General features: G+C 34.8%; 1 protein-coding gene across 1 annotated transcript in view; it reads right to left on the reverse strand.

The window, feature by feature from the left end:
* The window catches only part of PARP8 (poly(ADP-ribose) polymerase family member 8), a 217,081-nt gene that overhangs the window by 40,445 nt on the left and 155,657 nt on the right, over positions 1–20,979 (reverse strand). Inside the window, 5 exon segments of the mRNA XM_020996772.2 lie at positions 8,639–8,734; positions 8,838–8,891; positions 11,088–11,652; positions 12,179–12,304; positions 15,888–15,954. Coding sequence (XP_020852431.1) covers positions 8,639–8,734; positions 8,838–8,891; positions 11,088–11,652; positions 12,179–12,304; positions 15,888–15,954 — 908 coding nt within the window.

The raw sequence follows: 20,979 nt of genomic DNA on the forward strand, positions 1-20,979 counted from the left end.
ATGTATTGCTTGGTTTTCCAAAAAGTACTCTATAAAAATAAATAAAATCAACACTTTAGTTTTCAAAGTAGATATGCTCTTCTGTGTTTCCCAGACTTTCCTTCTCTTTTCTTGTGTGCATTTGTCTAAATGTGTCAGTGATCCTCTTTTCCATTTTTTACTTCCCTTTATCATTAGGAGAAGCTCTGAAGTAATAATACCTAGCATTTATACAGTGTTTTAAGGTTTAATAAGTTCTTGACACATGCTATCTCACCAAATCCTCACAAAAACCCTGTTAGGTAGGCACTATTATTAATTATCTCCATTCTATAGATAAGGAAACTGGAGCTTAAAGAGGGTAAGAGAATTGCCCAGGGTCACACAGTTATTAAATGTTTGAGGTCGGATTTACACTTAGTAAGAAATTACACCGCGTAGTACTCTTTCTACTATGTCACCCAGCTGCCTTGTATGTCTTAATATCATACTAAGATCACAAGTATGGAAAGAAATCGTAGAAGTTATCTAGATTGACCCTCCCATTTTTCAGACAGGTCCAGAAAGATTAAGTGATTAGACTGTGATCACACCAGAAGTAAGTAGTAGACGCTGGATTTGAACCAAAGTCCTCTAACACAAGATATCTCTTTCCAATGGATCAAGATCCCTGCTTTATTTTTTTTAAAACAAGAACCTTTGTGTCATCACATTGAACTTTTTTTTTTAATGTACAGAGTATTTAGCAACATGATCTTGCTATCCTTTAAATGTGTCATTAATTCTGATCCATGGATGCTATGAATATTTAATAAATTATCAACTCTTTTCAAATGAGATTCTGTAAGAAAAATCACATTGCAATTCTTGTTCTCAAGGGCTATTCTGTAAATAAGATGACTAATCAGGATCTGAATTGCATATATTTGAGATAAAGTATCCAGTCTTTTTTGACTAGCATATCAACCTTTTATTGTTCATTAACTAAAATTCCTTACGGGCAGAAGTTCAAAATTGCAACACAAGATGGCACTCTAGCAGAAATTTCTCAACTTAAAACACCCTCATTTTAGATGGTCAATACTAGATATCTCTTTGAGGACAATATCGGAAGCTCTTTGGGACTAATGTTCCCTACTGAACCACTGTAATTAATTTCATAGATTTTGCTCTGCCCTTGCCCTCTGTGAACTTTGATTATCTCTAGGGAAACCACAGAAGCTATTGAAAAAAGGGCAGTTACTTTAATGGCCATTACAGACAAACCAAACATGCAAATAACACATTTTATTACACAGAATTTAATACAATGCTTAAGTATTATACACAATTTTGTAAATTATTTATTAATTCATTTTAAAACTTTGCAATAAAGCAACTGCACTATCTTGGCATTTCTGAAATAACTCCATCATTAATATTACATTATTAAAGTATCTGACTTTGCCATCTAATCATTAATCCATAAGATCCAAGACTAATTTTCACAGACTCCGGTTAATACTTTTTCTTTTAACATGAATAGATCCTCCTGACTATTACTATACATTAAATGTATAAGGAGATAACTTACTCATCACACAACAGGCCTTCAATACAAAGTTTCCTGCCTCCAAGTCCTGGGCTCTATCCACCATTATCACGCTGCTTCTTATTTTAGACAGAATTCAATAGTGATCTCACCAATGGTCAGGATTATGTAGGTGAACAATATTATGAACCAATACCAATCATTGGTTTTTGTTCTGTATATTTCATATTCACTTTTCAGTAACTATTTTTTTGTGTTGCTTTATTGTTTACCCCTCTCCTCTTCTACTCCTAGTAGAATATAAGCTCCTTAAGAACAGAGACTATTTTGTTTTTTGCTTTGTATCTCCAACAACTGATGAGTCCTTGAAATACAGGGGGACTTAAAAATGTTTATTTTATACACACACACACACACACACACACACACACACATATTTTTTTTTTTTTGTTGAGGCAATTGGAGTTAAGTGACTTGCCCATAGTCACACAGCCAGTAAGTGTTATGTATCTGAGGCCACATTTGAACTCAGGTCCTCCTGACTCCTGGGATAGTGCTCTATCCACTGCACTACCTAGCTGCCCCAAAAATGTTTATTATAATGAAATAAATTGAAGCATGACTTTAAAAAAGGAATTTTAAGTAAACAGTATTTAAGCTTTCTGAAGTATATCAGAAACTCCTCTTTATATTACTAAAAATATCGGAATGACAAAAATTAAATACTTCTTTCTTAATATAATTCAAAATGATCTCTTAACACAGCTCTTGATAGAAACATTCAACAAATTGATAAAAGAAAAGACAGAAGACAAATAGATGATAAATGACAACCTGTTTTTTAATCTCACATGTGGAGTAATTCAAAGAGTATTAAAGTTAGAATTCCAATCCAACATAAAAAGTGCCAGCATTTTAAAATATTGTATTGATGTACCCATAAAAGCACAGTTACTGATAGTTTTTTTATAGCACTAGCCTATCTTTAAAAGCATAACAGCATATCTATAAAATGTTTAGAATATACATAATAATAAAATGGTTTAGAATATACATAATAATGGGCTACTATTATATATCTTATAAATAATAGCAGCTGATATTGATATCATGCCTTAACGCTCACAAAACAATGTACAGAGGCTATATCATTACTTAAGAAGATTTGACTTTTCATAATTTGATATCTTCTGCTGGGTTTCCCGTTCTCACTGGATCACAAGGAGTTCCAAAGTTGGAGCTTAAGGATAAGCTAAAGATAAGATAATGAAGAAGCAACAGACCTTGGCTAGTGAGATGATTCTCAAGACAGAGGTAAAAACTTTCTAATACTAGACAGAAGAAGCTAGAACTCTATTCTGAAGAGAAACATCAGCTGCCTGGTAATACAGGAGTTTATATATGGTCAGTGACATACTCAGGGTCCTTTTGGAAATTGCTTGGTTCACACTCACTTTTTCTAGACAGATACTGATCACTCTCCTATGATTAAATGAAAAGCTGAGTCTGTATAAGACTTGGAAAAGAAGAATGATGCTCCACTGGAGAAGGTCATTCAGTTAGTGAATCAATAAATATTCATCAAGCACCTGATATGTGCCAGGCAAAATGCTAAGCACCGGAGATAGAAAAAGACTCCCAAGACAGTCCAAGCCCTCAGGGAGCTTATAATTTAACAGTGAAAACCATCTATTGAAGGAATAAGAGGGTTAAGATAATAGTGAATGGAAGGTCACAGCATAGAATCTTAGGAGTTCTGTGCATCTGGCAGAAGCAATAGCAAAAGTAACTAAAAAAAAATCTTCAACCGGATAAAATTCACTCTTATGCATGAGTTCTAAGCTTGATTGTCTCAGCTGGATGAAAATAACATGGATGACTGCTATAGGGAGAAAAACTAATTCCTGCAGTGATTTACATAATGGCTAGTCTCTAGAGTTCTCCCCCACCCTTATTTTTATATATATATATATATATATATATATATATATATATATATATATATATATATATATATATATGTGGTTGGGCTTCTGAGAATCTTGTGATTACAAATGTTATTCTTTCTCATTGTGAGGAATATAAATTAATAGGATACATGCAAGGATACATTCATCTACAGCTACCTACATTAATAACTAAGGCCTTAATTGCACCCCCTAAAAATTTTTTTGTGTATTAGAAGTTTATACCTTTTCTCTCCCTCTAGAGAACCATTCTCTTGTCACTTGCTAGACAACTGGAATGTATTATATATCAATTGTTCTTTTCTTTTTCCTTTTACCTCTTAAGTGGGGAAGCTTTCACTCTTTTCCCAACAATAATCTCACATATAATTCTCTATCTGAATCCATATTGTCCCATAACATTTGGTGTCACAGAAAAGATCCTCTATACCCTCCTTGTCAGCTAACCTTGAGTAAATGAGAAGATGTTTCAGTCCCATACTCTCATCATTCTCTTCCAATTATGCTAGATTCCCAAACAACAATCTAAAGAAAAAGGTAACAAATCACACCTTGAATGGAACCTCAGAAAGGTGAGATCATCACTAATATACAACAGAGATGGTACCTATATAAAAAGGGAAAGGTGGAAAACTTGCCAAATATGGTCTCAGAGGACAAAAGTATTTTATGTCCACCACCATCCTGATGTATCTAACATCCTTTAGTAAATTTATTCTGGACAAAAAATTTTGTGTGTAGATTTCCTGTTCCCTTCCTTATTGTGCATGAAGGTATAGCATGTAACCACTCTTTTGGAGAAGCATTTACAAGCAAATGAAGGAAATGAAATGCCAGAAGAAAGTGATCAAGTCTTCTTTTCATTTTAAAATTCCTTAAAAAAAATCTAGCTGTGTGACCTTGGGCAAGTCACTTAACCCCAATTACCAATAAATAAATAAATAAATAAATAAAATAAAATTCCTTAAAATCATCAAGCCTTTATTCTGATTGTTGCAGTAACAAAATTTAATGTTTGACATCACCAAGTATGGACATGGAACGCTGAAATAAGAACAATGAGGTTGAGCTATTTTCTTAGTCATAAGGTGGGAATGGGTAAGGTAGGAAGATTTTGGTACCCACCACCCTTCCAGACCTTTGAAGCATAACACCAAAGACTTTCATCTCAACTTCTCTTCAGCCCTTCATAAGACAAGTTAACTCTTGTTTTTCATACAACGTTGAAGACAGACAGATATACAGAGATAGATGATAGGCAGATAATCTTTTTAATTTCTCTAAATCATTCATATTTGTCATTTCTTATGGCATAATAAAATTCTTTTTCATTCATATGCCAAAATTTGCTCAACCACTTTGAAACTGATGGGTAACTATTTGGCTTCTGTTTGTTGTTTTATCCCAACAACAAACAGTGCTTCTATAAATATTCTTGTATATATGGGCCATTTACCTCAACATATTAAACAGCAGGGAACCGTGCACAGAGTAGGGAGCACTTTTCCTGAGTTTTCTGAGTCAAAAGGCCCCCAACCCTGGTACTATCTATTGAGAAGGGAAATAATCTGCACAGCAGAGTAAGGAGGCATGTATTGAGAGTAAAAGACTATCACAAAACTTTTTAGAACACTTAAACCAATTTAAGAATTTGATGGCTAGGAAAGTTCACATTTGTTGTTGATCTTCCTTAATGAGGCCTTACTCATGAGCTAGAAGTAGAGTTCAATAAATTGCACAACTAGAAAACTTATTTCTATAGGTTGTCCATTTAAAAAAATATGGCTGATATTTGAAAATTTTTTTTCAAACATTATATATGAATATGTATAGATAAATTCCTTTTTTTCAAACATTATATATGAATATGTATAGATAAATTCCTATTTAAATAAACATGTTTCTGTTTACACACACACAATACACATACTCCTGTGCTATATGTATATTATGTGTGTGTAAAGAAAATCTTTGCTGTTTCATTTAATCTAAAATCTTGGCTTTTCTTTTGCAAAATATACAGCTGGAAAAACATAGTTTTATTTCTCATTCTTAACATAAAAAGAGGCTCAGGTCTAAAGTAAAGAAAACACAGATGTATAGATCATAACTGTAGAACTAGAAGGGACGTTAGCTCAAACAGCTAGCAAATGCCTGAGACAGGATTCTGAAATAACTTCATCATCATTGGCATTAGCAGTGGCAAGTGACTAGTATGAGTTGCAGTGGATATAAGGAATAATGTCATAAAATAATATTTCATTAACCTAACAGATCTGTGTCTTTCCATGCGGATGTTGCCTCAAAAAATTCACATCATAACTTTTCTGTCCAATCTTATATAACTCTTGCCCATGTCCAAGCAAGAATGTGGAGTTAAGATCTATCCAATCTATTGGATGCCACCTTGTAGAAAGATTAAAATTGCCAATAGAATAAGAATCTTGTTCAGATATCTCTGATTCTCCCAATTCCCCTCCTTGCTATTTATTTCTCTGATGACAGTCATGCATCCATTTTATAAACATTTGAAACTGTATATAATCATCATTAAATGAGCAAAAATTCTCAACATTTCTTATTAGCACCAGAGCTTTGTATGGGTATTCTGTTTTAGTCCCTCCTTTTCCAAAGAAAGAAACACTTTTGAAGGACGTCCCATTCCTTTGTTGCTCTCCCACAACTTTTAACCAAAAAACACTGCTCCAAAATGAAAAACAAAAAAAAACAAAAAAACAACTCTGACACTTCTGAATAGTTGCCTGAGCTCCACGGCAGTTGTAATACATATTCAAAATATGTGAGAAAACTTTAAAATGACTTTTACCATTTGAGGTCATCATGGAAAAAACTAAGCTTATTCTGTAGATGAACAAAGATCTGTTTTCCACATTCTAGGGAACTGATTTCCTTGACTAGTGCTCAAAGTAAGGTGTTAACTAAAAACAATGAGCTTCTGTTTCGTCAAGTATTAGAACCTTTGGAGTATGGAAAGAAAAAAAAATTAAGAAATAAAAAGTGAATAGCAGTTTGGCACTAGGAAAGGGCCTATTTCTGGGAAAAGAGAATAGCACTGGGGAGAAAATATTTTTTCTTTCCCAACTGCTACCTCTGATTGATTTTCAAAAAGGCCCTGAGTCTCACTCGTACTCTGAAAGCAGAATAAGAGTGGAGTAAAGGCTGGTTTTCCATATTCCACAGCCTCAAGCTAGAGTTAAAGTCTCTACAATTTCAGTGAAAGTCCTAACAGGCTGACAGGCATTTCTCTGGAGACTGCTCCAAATATAGCATGCCTGATTATTTAGGGATTCTTGCTTTAAGAGAGATTAGTGTAGGGGTGGAGATGCAACACTACCCAGGTTATGGGAGGATTTCTGTTTGAATGACATAATGTAGATGTAATGTCCTTGTATTGATATTGAAAGCTTAGAGCACACCCTTTGTATGGGGAGGGGGGGGGAGAGACAGAGAGAGAGAGAGAGAGAGAGAGAGAGAGAGTGTGTGTGTGTGTGTGTGTGTGTGTGTGTGTGTGTGTTGGGGGGGAAAGGGAGGGAGAGATATGCCCTACTTCAAGTATGAGGCATGAATAGATACTGTCAATAAACTCCTCTTTGCTGCGACAGCAAACTCTAACTCTAAATCCTTCCCCTGTCACAGAACCACAGGCACCTGTTCATCTAAAATGCTTAAAATTAGCAGTAACATCATAGAAGAGAAAGGATGAGAGCACAGAAACTAAAAGAAAAACAGAGCCCTCAGATACAGATAGAGTATAGAGTGTTGGTGAAGAAAGTAAAAGATTTATTTCACATCAGAGATTTTAATCTCCAACTAGGGGATGAAATTTCATTTGCTTGTCAAGTAATAAACCTGAAAAGAACACACCACCAGCACAATATTTTGCAGTTGTTTTTTTTTTAGAGGCCTCAAACCAATTTATCAATCTTGTCATCTCAGAATGAAAATTAAAAAACAGCAACCGAATGGGACCAAACAGATAAAGCACCTATACCTCACATATTTTGATCCTAGAAGGTCACCTCTTTAAGACAGCTCAATTCTATTTCCTATAGAATTGTTTGTCACTTTTCTAGACAAATTACTCATTCAAGATCTAAAGCCAATTTTGTAAAATTCTGGAAATCAGACTAGCTCCCCCCCCACCCCCCCATTACCAAACAGTCGAATAAAATTAACAGTCTCAAAAATTAACACAAAGTGGCTGGGACACCACTGTAGAGACCAAGCTACACTTTGACCTCCAGCAAAAAAGAGACAGACAGATAGACAGACAGACATTTTTTGGATCCAGGAATTTTCTCACATTGTTCCCCAAGCCTAGAATGTTCTTTCTCCTCCTCATCTTTTCTTGGCTTCCTTTAAATTGCAACAAAAATCATATCTTCCACAAGATGCTTTTCCTAAACACTCAATCCTAGTGTCTTCCCTCTGTTAATCATTTCCTATTTATATTGCATATAACTGTGCATGCATAATTTTTATTTCCACTCTGCCCCCCCAACCCCAACCTATTAGATTGTGAGCTCCTTGAGGGCAGAGGCAGTTTTTTGCCTCTTTTCGCATCACCAGAGTCTAGCACACTAAATGGCACTAAATAAATACTTACGGATTTATTAATTTGCTTAATAGTGCTTACTGACATACTGAATTATAGAAAAGGTTAAAGAGGCATAGGTATGTATAATATCAAAATATCACAGATACACATCAGCACATGTTGGAAAAGAAAAAACACAGCAAAATTATTCCCCAAAAGCCGATCACAATGTAGCTTTCATGTCTGAAAATATCTGGCATTTTTTATCTACAAAAATGCCAGCAATTTATCAATACCCTATTCTTTTCCTTCAAGTTACACATCCTATATCACTTTAGCTGTTTCTTTATTTACTAAGCTTTAGTGTTTCTAGGAAGTTACCTATGCATTAGATCCAGAAAGAATGCTTTCATTAGTATCTGATCTACTCTCTGTTGACTAGTGAGATGAAATTTTTTAGGTCATTACCATTCTCTTTAGCACAAACAACATATAATTGGGAATATATATTGTTCGTATGCTAAAAGTAATCATCTTTTGTTTTTAACGTTTCTTCATTTGTTTATTCAATTAAAAGTAAAATTTCTAGACATGAAAACTTACCCTTAACATTGGGCCATTTTGAAACACATGGGGTTCATCACAGACTACACAGTATTCATTTAGAACAGGTATCCGCTGCTCAGCAAACTCAATTGTCTAAGGAAAATAGAAATGAAAATAGCAAGTTCTACTTACATATGATTAAAGGGCAGATACAGAGCTAAACTATTTCAATAATACATGGAATATTCTATCATACCTGTATAAGAAAACCTCGGTCTCGTACTGGAATGCATTTTGCATTATAATTTGGCTATAAATAGAAAAAAGAGCACACTTGAAGAAAACAGTTATAAATTTTAAAAAAACTGACATTTTCTTGAAAACCATGAATCTAGTGATAGTTTTCTATGCTTTCATGAATTGGAACTTTAAACCAAAAAGCACAAAAACAAGATTTTGCTATTTCTTCATTCATTCTATGGTTCCCCAATTCCTCATTGTCTCTGCCATCACTGCTCTCATTTCCCAAATAAAAATGTCAGTTTGCTTAGTTTCTCAATGTCTTCTAGTAGAAAGGGTAGCATGATTTGTCTCCCTGATTATTTTATCCCAATTCAACTTCTCACTCTAGTTAGATGACTGTAACTAGACATCTTGCTCCATATTATTTGTCATGATTCTCACTGAAATCTATGAATCTGCTTATAAAAAACAGATTGTGTAGATGCTGAGAATGGCACTACTGCTCTTTGAATGTTGTCTTTCACACCCCCTTCCCTTCTGTGTCTCTGAAAATATCTTACTTATGTATGAAAAAGGATTATTGTTGACTATATCCAAAATAACTTTGCCCATCTCACCCCAAACACATTTTTATAAGATGCATCCTTTAAGAACACTGGCATAAATGTACAATGGACAGAAGGAAGTTTTCATAAATAAACAAGAATTAAACACTGTTTTTGATTTGAAGTGGTAATGTGCATGCATTACATTTATAAAATTACTGAAAAACAAGTAGCTGAAAACAAGTATTCTCTCTTTCTCATTAGGTACACATTCTGGCATTTCTAGTTTCTAATATTACTTATAAAAAGGATTCACAGAATCTGAGAATGTCAGTGCTAAAAGAGATCTTAATAATATCAACAATTAATGTTAAAGAAAACTTAATTGGCCTAGTAAGAGTAAAACATGCTCCTTTGATTCCAATTGGACACCATTTTGTCAGTGACAGTAACAGAAATGGCTTGTATATCACTTTGTTGTTTCAATCGTGTCTGACTCTTCATGACCCCATTTAGAGTTCTCTCAGCAAAGATACTGGAGTGGTTTGCCATTTCCATCTCCAGATCATTTACAGATGACGAAACTGAGGCAAACAGCATTAAATGACTTGCCTAGGGTCACAGGGTCACATAGCTACTAAGTATCTGAGGCTAGATTTGAACTCAAAAAGATGAGCTGTCCAAATTTCAAGCACTGTTACCATCTAGCTGGCTTTTTTCAATACCGCTCAATACCTCTTTACAAACAACAAATATTAATTTTGCTCTGCCCTTTTTTGAAAAAAATAAATTTGGTCTGAGGCTGGTATGTCTTGAATTTCATCCAGAAGGGTTTAAGTTACTAAAGTAGCAAAGTGGCCTCATTATCAGCTAATTATCTCATAATCTGGACCTGGAGCATAACTTTGCAGTGATAATTTAAATATTGCATGCATATATACATATATATATATATATATGTATATATATATACACACACACACACATATCTATCTATCTATCTATCTATAAATATATATATATGAGAAATACTACTCAGATATAGCCTCACTATTAAGCTTGACGAGAAGGGATCTGTCTCTAAAATTTAACCATAAAACAAAAGTCAGAAGAGAGGATTAGAAGTTAAATAATTTTATGTTATAACATCAAAAGGGAAGGTTTTCTTTTATCAAGTATTCAACATATTACCACAATTGGTATTAATGGAGCTCCTTTTCACACATTTCCATGACAGAGGCAATGTGTATAAATCCCAAATGAATAGTTGCACTTTTCTTTTGGAAACCCAATCCAAAACCTTGGTACCAGTGTTTTAGGCAACCCCATTCCTCCCCCCGACCCCGTCCAAAAAAATTCTATTGCCTATAGTTGCCATATATGCCTTTAACCTGTCCCCATCTTTTTGTCTGTTGAAAGAGGCGAGTGAGGGACATCAGACCACAGATTTTATCAATGTAGAACGCTCTAGTTGATCAACTTACTCTACCAATGCCCATGTATTTTTTTCTGCAACTCATGGTTTTTGAAAGTTACCTGAGGGCAGTGAGAACTTAAATAACTTAATCCAAATTTACCAGTCAATGTCAGAGGTGGGACATTGAACCTAAGTTTTTCTGACTTTGGGACTAGCTCTTTAGTCATTCTGCCATTCTCCTTCTCATGAACCCTTGGCTACCATTTTATTTAACGGTCTTAAATTAAAAAGATTTACGCACAGCAGTCTGGGGCGATGAAGATGTAGAGGGTGTTAAGATACCAATAAGCCCTGAGGTAAGAGAGAGTCTCCTGCCCTCTGCAATGGGTTCCTTGAAAAGCTCCGTTTTGGACGACGATTTGGGGGCGCTGTGTTGAGACTTGCTGAGTAACTTGTGGCTCTTCAGCCCATCCAGCTCCTCCATTCTCAGGTTACTGGAGTAAGATCTGCTCAGCAGTTTGTGGGGCTTCAGAGTACTGTTGTGCTCACATCGAGGGTCCCCAGAACACGATCGAGTCAATAATTTATGAGGCTTTAGAGTGATGCACTCCTCCTGTTTGACAGCCGCAGCACAGGGACGGCTCAGCAGCTTGTGCGACTTAATAGTCACGGCCTGCTCAGCCCGGGGGTCGCTGGACAGGGAGCGGCCAAAGGTCCTGTGGGACTTGGTCCCACACACGTCCTCAGCCTTGACTGTGCTGGAACAAGTCCTTCGCAGCAGCTTGTGACTTTTGGAGATGCCATCTTGCTCTGGTTTCAGTTTGGATTTGCTTTTACCACAACCTGGGGGAGGGTAACTCGGCGACCTTAAAAAAAAAAAAAGGAGAATTTTTACAGGTCACAGTCGACATAAAAATCATTCAGATACTACCTGTATGGTTAAGAGCTCCTCTCACAAAATAAATAAATAAATAAACTGAATTTAATTGAATGAGTATTTTCAACATTGGCATATAACATGTTTTCTAATGAACTAGAACATTTAAGTCAGGAGTTGTGTGTTCTCAGGAACATGAAAGAACTTTTCCTGATAAATAAACTGTTATTTAAACAAAATAATACATATTCAGTCCCAAATTAAAGGTAAGTATTTTAATACTGCATGCACACATTCTGAGAAGTGGTAATAAACTGTATATGTAACAAATAAACTCCAAAAAGATACCTGTGAACGTTAGAGGTGATCAGAGTTAGTAAAATGAAGTTGAAAGAGAAAGAGCGAGATTCAGTGCATAAAGTTAGTGACAGTTATTAAAAGAGAAATGAACAAATTAAAAAGACTGCCATTAGAAAGAAGAAAATGGTATTATTATCATCTTTTGTAACTGTTACCTGCGCAAGGTAGAAAATATGTGAAGAGGGGATTTCACTTTCTTCTCTGAGAACTTCTTATTGTGTGTGCAGTTGGATTTTTCTTTGCTCTGTTTCCACTGTTGTGTAACATATGTCTGCATGATTCTGTCAATTGAAAGAAGCTCTGTCATCATAGTTCCAAGGTGAGATTTTTATTTTGATAGAAAAGTTCTGCATTGGTGGAAGTGCAACACGAACCTCAGAGTGCTGTTACTTAAGGACCACACGATGTATTTTTTAAGTCAGGTATGTGGCAAAAGCTTTCTGTAAATATGGCTATAACATCTCAGAAGGAAGGAGGGAGGAAGGCAGGGAGGGATGAATGGAAGAGAGAAAGAGAGAGAGAGAAAGAGAGAGAGAGAAGGAAGGAAGGAAGGAAGGAAGGAAGGAAGGAAGGAGGAAGAATGGAGCAAGATTGGGAGGGAGGAAGGAAAGAAGGGAGGGAGGGAAGAAAGAAAGAAGGGAGTGAAGGAGGAAGAACAGAAGGATGGAAAGAAAAAGGAATGAAAGAATAAGGATAACAAGTATCTAACAAATCAATTGCATAAAGTCCTTTCAGAACAGCCTTCAGGATCAACAGTAGTTGTACAACTAGAATGACATAATATTTTTAATAAATTTAATTAACTTTTTAAAAAAAAAAACTACAGGGAATATGATTTAGTTTGCCACTAATTTCTTTGTTTTATTGCCTAAGAAATGAATCAATTCCATTTCAATAATGAGATGAGAGTAAATGCCCAATTCTATTATACTCTCCTTCATGAAAATCATTTTAGAAGATTTGATGTGAAAATAACACCATGTGTAGAGCAGACCTTAAGTAATTTTGAAGCAGGTAGAATTTTATTTCCCTTCTACCCACCAGCCAGAAATTTATACCTTTTCTCACCTCGAGAATGAAAAGCTCTTTGTCTTTATACAGAGTCTTAATAGACCATACTCATTTCATGACTTTTTAAAATGTCATTTTCCTATCCAACCTTGCCTATCTTGGGTTTTTTGAGGGCCAGGTTACAAAACCTGTTAACTGACAAATGAATATAACCCAAAGTGTAAAGGAGTGAAAACAGCTTAATATGTTCCCCATTCCTAAGTTACATTTGCATTTTAATAGAAGGCTCCAGAGTCTTTTTAACCCAAAAGTGTGACTAATGGGAAAAAAAAATGCAGGCATCTGGCCAGGTGGCTGAAGTAGACATATTGAGAGGAAGGACATTTCAGCAACTTTACAATCACACTATGTAGCTGCCTATTCCACCTATACAGAGTACCAATGCTAAAGACAAAGCATAGAATTATTATATAATCTTCTATACACTACACATTCTAAAACAGAAGGTTTATAAAGAGGACATAACAATCACATAGTTGCAAACAAGAATGGATTCCTGAGTTTTCATGCTACTGTACTCATTCATGTGTTATATGACACATAAAAATTCAATTAACCTATTATGTACTACTATTTCCTCCTCTATAATATCATGAAGATAAAATGAAAGGGAAAATCCTATAATTTAAGAATTGGAAGGACTTGAAATGATGTAGTACAACATTCATTTTATAAGTAAGGAAACTTTACCACAGAGAGGTGAGGGGACTTGTCCAGAATCACAATGATTAGTAGCAAAGCCAGGGTCAAAGCTCAGGATTTGGGACTTCAAGGTTCAGTGATTCTTCTTTCCACAAGACCTCAGAGCACTTTGGAACAGTGTGTGAATGTGAAGCAGTAAATATATAATAATATTTCTGCCATAAATAATTCAAAGAGAATGTCATCTAATCTTTTCTGGCATCAGCAAAACAGTCTATGTGTGAATGGCAAAAAACCAATGATGTTTATCCCTCTTTGGAAAAAAAATATTTCAGCCATTTAGATGAGAATCTTGGCAACACAGGTCACTTTTTTAATATCTTAAATAGCAATTTATTTTTGATATGGCACATTTTAGTGCAAAGAACACCGGATTTGAAGTCAAGAGTTAGGGTGAGGGTTAGGGTTAGAGTTGGTTAGGGTTAAGATTAGAGTTAGTAGTAGGAGGCATTCTCTTTGAATTATTTATGGCAGAAATATTATTATATATTAACTGGTTCACATTCACATACTGTTCCAAAGTGCTCTGAGGTCTTGTGGTAAAGTGGAAAGAAGAATCACTGAACCCTGAAGTTCAAATCCTGTCCATTACTATTTCTATGACTATGGGTGAGTCACTACATCTTCCTTAGTCTTCCCCCCCCCCCGCAATTACATGCAAAGACAGTTTTCAACATTCACTTTTATAAGATTTTGAGTTCCAAATTCACATTTTTTTTCTTTTGTAAACAATATATGTGGGACAGACATCAGTGACTTGAGTGATGATTCAAACTCACCATTATTCATGTCTACTATGACGGCAGATGTAAAACAATGTTCTTTGAATCTGAAGATTTATAGGGCTAATGGTATTTACACTAAAGAGCCAATGGCTACTACACAATTTTATTTATTTCTTTGCTATCAAGCTGTCAAAAGTGCTTACCTCTATTAGTCTGCCTACCTCTCTTACCACTTCTAATTCATTGGTGTTTGAAATAAAACTTGTTAAGTATGAGGGTACAAGAGTCCATAGACTCTGATTTAAAATCTCCCCTACAAAATAAAAGGAATGACTTTAACAGCAATTTCTAAGTTTTTGTCTTCTCACTTTGAAGGTTTCTGTTTTATAGATATCCAAAGTTTCCAGCTTTGGATTTCCCATTAATAAGGGAATTATTTACAAAACTGAAAATATACATTAAATATGGACTAAAAGGCAATGGGGCCCAGCGAGTGAGCCTCAGCATCAGGGAGAACTAGGTTCATGCCCTCTTACTGCATGCCCCAACTGGAAAGTATCAAACTGCCTTAAAGGCTGCATATTGACTTAGAAAACCACAAATTAACCTGATTTTTCCTATGTGGTATTTTTATTTATTTTGACATTTTCCAATTACATTTTAATCTGATTCAGGGGGATGTTTGACACCTCTGCCCTAGATTGTATATTACAGATAAGTTTTGTGCATTTTTTTGTGCATTACTTAAAGGAGTTTTCACATCAGGAATTCCTCATACTGATAAAATTATAGTGTAGTTTCATTGAATTAATGCATCAGTTATCCTATGCTTTTATGCCTTTATCAGTTGAGAGCATATTCTAATTAAATTAAGGAAATCAGAGGTCCAAAAAAGGTATAAACACCTGCATTTTATAAAAAAAAACACAAAAACAGAGAATTAGGAATAAGTATGACAAACCCTTGAAAAAAAACTGGGTGACTGGAACAAAAACAGGTAAGACATTGCTTTTGATTAAGATACTTAGTATTGGTGGGAGAAGTTTATATAAAACTAGGCACTAGTTCAGAACCCAAGATATTCAAAAGAATGGGGAACCAAAAGAGAGCTGTTCTAGCCAAGCTCTTGAAAAGGAGGTTCTTAGAGACGGGAGGAAAGGTGTATGCATATATGTATATATGTATGTGTGTGTGTGTGTGTGTGTCTGTGTGTGTTTGTGCATAAGTGTTCTTAAGTTCTTATACAGTGATGACCTTATGACAGAATCACCCTTACTCAAGAACCTCTCCTGGTTTCAAGAAAGAAAACAAGCATTAATAAAATCCTTTCCCATAAATGTTAGTTTTGTTTCTTTTATAAACTTACTTTTTCAACTGATGTCCCAATCCAAATCTTTCTTTTGTGGAAATCTGAAACACATCCACAGTGGGCACTGAAAAAGAAAAAGATCAAGATCAAAATCTTAATGCTTTAAATTTTAAAAGCAAAACATAACCTTAATTCTCTTCCATTTTAAATGATCATGTCTTAAGAGTCCTATAATCTGAACAGGACACAGAAGTTGTTGTACAGAAATTATTCAGTGCTTCAAGAAAGGTCAACACACAGAACAGACTTCTTAAGACTCGCCTGGACCAGACAGGTCCCAAGGACCAACCCCTGGACTAAGGGCAAAAGTGGCCATTTGTGAATCTGATCCAAATGGAAAGCATACAAGAATGAAATAAGAAGATAAAAGAGAAGACAGACCCATGGTGAGATAGGATTCTGAGGTCTATCCCCTTCAGACCCAAATGCTCTCCAACCACTACCACTGTATACTCCATGAGAGCAGGGACACTCAAGCTGAACACAGTAGCTACTTAATAAATGTTTGTTGAATTGAACTGACAGGTCATAAATCTATTCTTCTGCTCTGGTGCCAACAGTTCAATCCAAGAGTCATGCCCAAAAGGGATGTCAAGTATTTTATTTTTTTTAATGGACAGGCTCACATAGACAGGGTCTGGATCCTGGGGGGCAGAAATACAAAAATGTTATATTTACTGTCTGATTCTTTTCCTGACTTAGAATTAAATATCCAAACATCCGGGTAAACATCCAAAATAAAGCTTAGGAATTGTTTGTTGATCCAGCTCTCCTCAACAGTGGGTGACTGGGTCCTCAAATGATATATAAGAACTCAGTATACCATGAGTATTGAGTGCAGGACAGACACCATTTCACCCTACAGAAAATGTATAACATACTCAAGACTTAACAAGAGTAAATATACAAGGATAGAAACATGAAGCACTCAAAATAGCCTCTTAGCTCTGCCAGGAATACATCTGGACTTGTTGGGACAATAAGAAATTATAAGATCTTTAAATTTGAAAAGGGGGATCTTTTTTTCTCCTTTTTAAAAAGTTCATATGTTTATCTCACTACCCTTCCTCCCCTACCATTGAGCAAACACAAACAGAAAAATAAAGCATGTGACACACAGCTGTGTATTCTAGGGGAAAAATTCATTTCTACATTGGCCATGTTTTAAAACATATATTTCTTTCTGCATTTTAAATGTAAGGTAAACAATGTATTTCATTCTCGTTCTTTTGGACTCATAGTTTATCATTACATCAATCAAAGCTTCGAAATCTTTCAAAGATGTCCACAATGCTATCACTGTAAAATTGTTGTAGTTCTACTCAGTTCACTCTGCTTCAATTCATAAGGAGCTTCTCAGTTTCCTTAAAAACTTTTATCATTTCATCATTTGCTATGGCACAATCTATTACATTCATATACTACAGCCAATTTAGCCACGACCCACTGGAACCCATTTGTTGTTTCAAATTTCTGCAACTTTGTACAAAAAGAACTACAAAAATTTTTTTTAATGTAAGTCCTCCTCTTTCTTTGATTTCTTTGAAGGTATAGACTCACTTGTGATATAGCTATGTCAAAAGACATGTGCATTTTAGTAAATTTGGAGGCATAGTTCAAAATGTTTTTGAGAATGGTTGGACCACCTGATATCTCTCGTAACAGTGCACTAGTATCTCAAGTCTTCTCCACAGCCTTTATGACATTTGCATTTTCCTTTCCTCTTTACCAGTCTCAAAACCTCAAATCTCAATGTTACTTTAATTTGCACTCATCTAATTACTAATGATTTAGAGTATTTTTTTTGACAGCTTGGATTACTTTCTTTGATGTCCTATAGTCATATAAATTAGAATCTGTTCTTGATATACCAAGGAAAAGAGAGACCTTTCTCAGAAAAAGTCACTGATATTTTCCCAAAAAATCAAATTTTTACTGCATGAGATTTGCACGAGCAAAACCTTTTTAATTTTATATAATCAAATTGTCCATTTTAAGTGATTCTCTCCATTGCCTGTTTAGTCATGAAATCTTCTCTAATCTATAGATCCATAAGGCAAATTTTCCTCTCAACTTCTAATTTTGTTATAATGTCATCTTCTACATCCAGGTCAGATAACCATTTAGAATTTATCTTGGTTTATGGTGTAAGGCTTAGGTCTTTATCCATTTTTTTTTCTCAGAAGGCGAACGAGTTTTTCCAAAAGATTTTCCTCAAATAATTAGTCCTTCCTCCAGTAGCTGCAACGTTTGGGTTTATGAACATCAAGCTACGTTTCTGTATGTAGTATATCTAATTCTCTCTCACCAAATTAAATTAATAGTTAATGCTCTGCAGTTGAGATCTGCTCATGATAGACACCCTTCCTTCTCACTTATTTCATTATTACCATTACCAATGAGATTACCATTACCATTTAGATTACCATTGAGATTCTTGAACTTTTGTTCATCCATATGAATTTGATTATGTTTTTAGCTCAATGAAATATTTCTTCAGAAATTTAATTTGTGGGGAACAGAGTAAGTAAATTAATTTAGATGTCATGTTTATTATACTGGGTTGATCTACCTATGAGTAACTAATGTTTTTCATATTAACTATTTCAATTAATTTTAGTTAAGTAATTAAAGTTCTCTAAGTACATCAACAGATCTGCAAAAAGTTATTCATTTTATTTCCTCTGCCTATGTTCATTCTCTCAATTTCTTTTTGCTGTTTTATTACATTATATTTAAGGAACAATGGTGATAATGGGCATCCTTGCTTTACACTTGATGATTTAGAACATTTTTTACTCTTTTATATATAATGTTTGTTCCTGAATTTAGATACATATTATTTACTATATTAAGGTAAGAAAATCAAATAATTGGTTTCCAGAATTTTTGATTGAAATTGGTGTGAGATTTTGTCAAAACCTTTTCTTTACTAAGAGCAGAGGTTCTTAAATTTTTATGTGGATCCATTAGAATGACTGCTTAGGGTCATGGAACCCTATTGAGAACATTTTTTGAAATGCAAAAAACAGAATATATAGATTAAAATTATATTGAATAGTTACCAAAATATTAAAAATAAAAACCAAAATCTTAGTTCATGGCCTTCGATTAAGACCTCCTAGTCTAGAAGAATGAAGACTGAGAGTGAATACAACCTAGAAAGTTTCAAAGTGTAACAGGGTACAGATGGAATTGTTTATCAAATACTATTCTGAATCCAGAAATAGAAACAATCTCAAAGTTGAATTTTTGGACAAAAAAAAAACCAAACATGACTTTATACTGAAAGCATTAACCATAACAAATCAATAAGTGTTGATCATGTAATACAGATACAATATTGTGCCTGCTTTAAAGGAGGATAAAGGAAGCAAAAAAGAAATTTAAAAACCCAATCCCAACCCCTAACGTTTAAGGAAGAAAAAAAAATCAAGTTAGAAAAGTTCCCTGAGATCCATAAATCTATAGAATACATTACCCTAAGATGGACATAGATTACAATTATAGGTAAGTTCAAGAAATTAGAAAAATACATGAAAGAATTATACAACTGTAGTGTTAGAATGGGCCTTAGAGATTATCTAATCCAATAGCTCTTCTTCCAGGTCACAAAACAGAAAAAAAAGTAATTTCCCCAAAGCCACATAGCCGCCAAACTGTACTGATGCCCAAACAAGATTGTGAAGAGTTACATTACAGAAGGCAATTAAATCTCACAGAAATCTCAGGTCCTGATGCTAGATAAAGAAAATGCATTTCATTAGTATATATGTCCATAGTGTTCTTGAGGGACTTTTCCCCAAGTATTTTTAATTTTATGATATGTACCAATCTATCACCTAGCCTAATTTTGCTTTGTTTAGGTATTTCAAAGTAAAATTAGACTAGTTCTTAATCATCATTTTCTAAATGACACACTATGAATTTAACACCTATTAATTTCTGTATTTGTGAATACTATGTAGCACAAATACATAGTAGTATATGCCAAATAAAAATAATTTATATAGTACTCAAAGACTGACAGGATTTTTTTTTGGGGGGGGTAGACAGATGCCCAGGGGTTGGTTTACATAGATTCTTCAAATGTCCATTAACACAGAAATGCTAATATAACCAAAGCACTCACTTACTAACAATGCTTGTAGGAAACACAGTGATTTTTATTTATGCACATCAGTAAACATTTTCACTGACCAAAGGGTAGGGGGGAAAAGGTAGTTTGGAGCTAGACTGGGAAAGACTGTGATTTCTGGGCTTATAATTTTTATCTTATAGGCAATAAGGAACCGGGGGGGGGGGTGGCGGCATAGTTTAGTAGGATTTAGAACCCCTTCATTTTCTAGGGAAAAAAATCAGATAATAGCTAGGTGATATTGCCCATGTCACTGCCCCCTATTAGATAAATTCCAGTAGCTCTCTATCAATTCTAGAATTAAATATTAAATCCTCACTTGGGATTCAAAGCCCTTTACAATCTGGGCCCCTCCAACCTTTCCAGTATTCTGGAACACCTTACCCTGCCACATACTCCCATCCCCACCCCCATATTTTGCCCCGCTTCAATGACACTGGCCTCTTAGCTGTTCCTCCTGACTAGGCTAATTTCAGTGACTGTTCCCTTTCTTCCTGGCTTCCATGGCTTCCACCAGGTCCCAGATAAAAATCCCACCTTTTACAGGAAGCCTTTCCCAGCACCCTTAATGTTAGCACCTTCATCCTGTTTTTTTACCTTCAATTTATCCTGTATAAAAATAGCTCTATTGTATATAATTGTTTTTCCTGTTGTCTCTCTGATTAGACTGCAAACTTCCTGAGAACTAGGACTTTCTTTTGCCTTTCTGTATCCACACCACTTAGTACAGTGCCTGGCACATAATAGGCACTTAATAAATGCTTACTGTCTCACTGAAAGCAATATGAATGCTATATGAAGAGGACTGAGATTGGAAGGAAGTTTAGCCCAACTTGGAGGCTAAAAGTAAAACATGCAAGAGGTCAAGAAGGCCTAAAATAAATCAATGACCTATTTGCCATTTATTTATAAGCTGGAATCCTCTGTTACAAGAATTGCATTCCTTTTACT

This window comes from Phascolarctos cinereus, unplaced genomic scaffold (assembly GCF_003287225.1).
Source record: "Phascolarctos cinereus isolate Bilbo 61053 unplaced genomic scaffold, phaCin_HiC Scaffold_4;HRSCAF=312, whole genome shotgun sequence".
NCBI lineage: Eukaryota > Metazoa > Chordata > Mammalia > Diprotodontia > Phascolarctidae > Phascolarctos > Phascolarctos cinereus.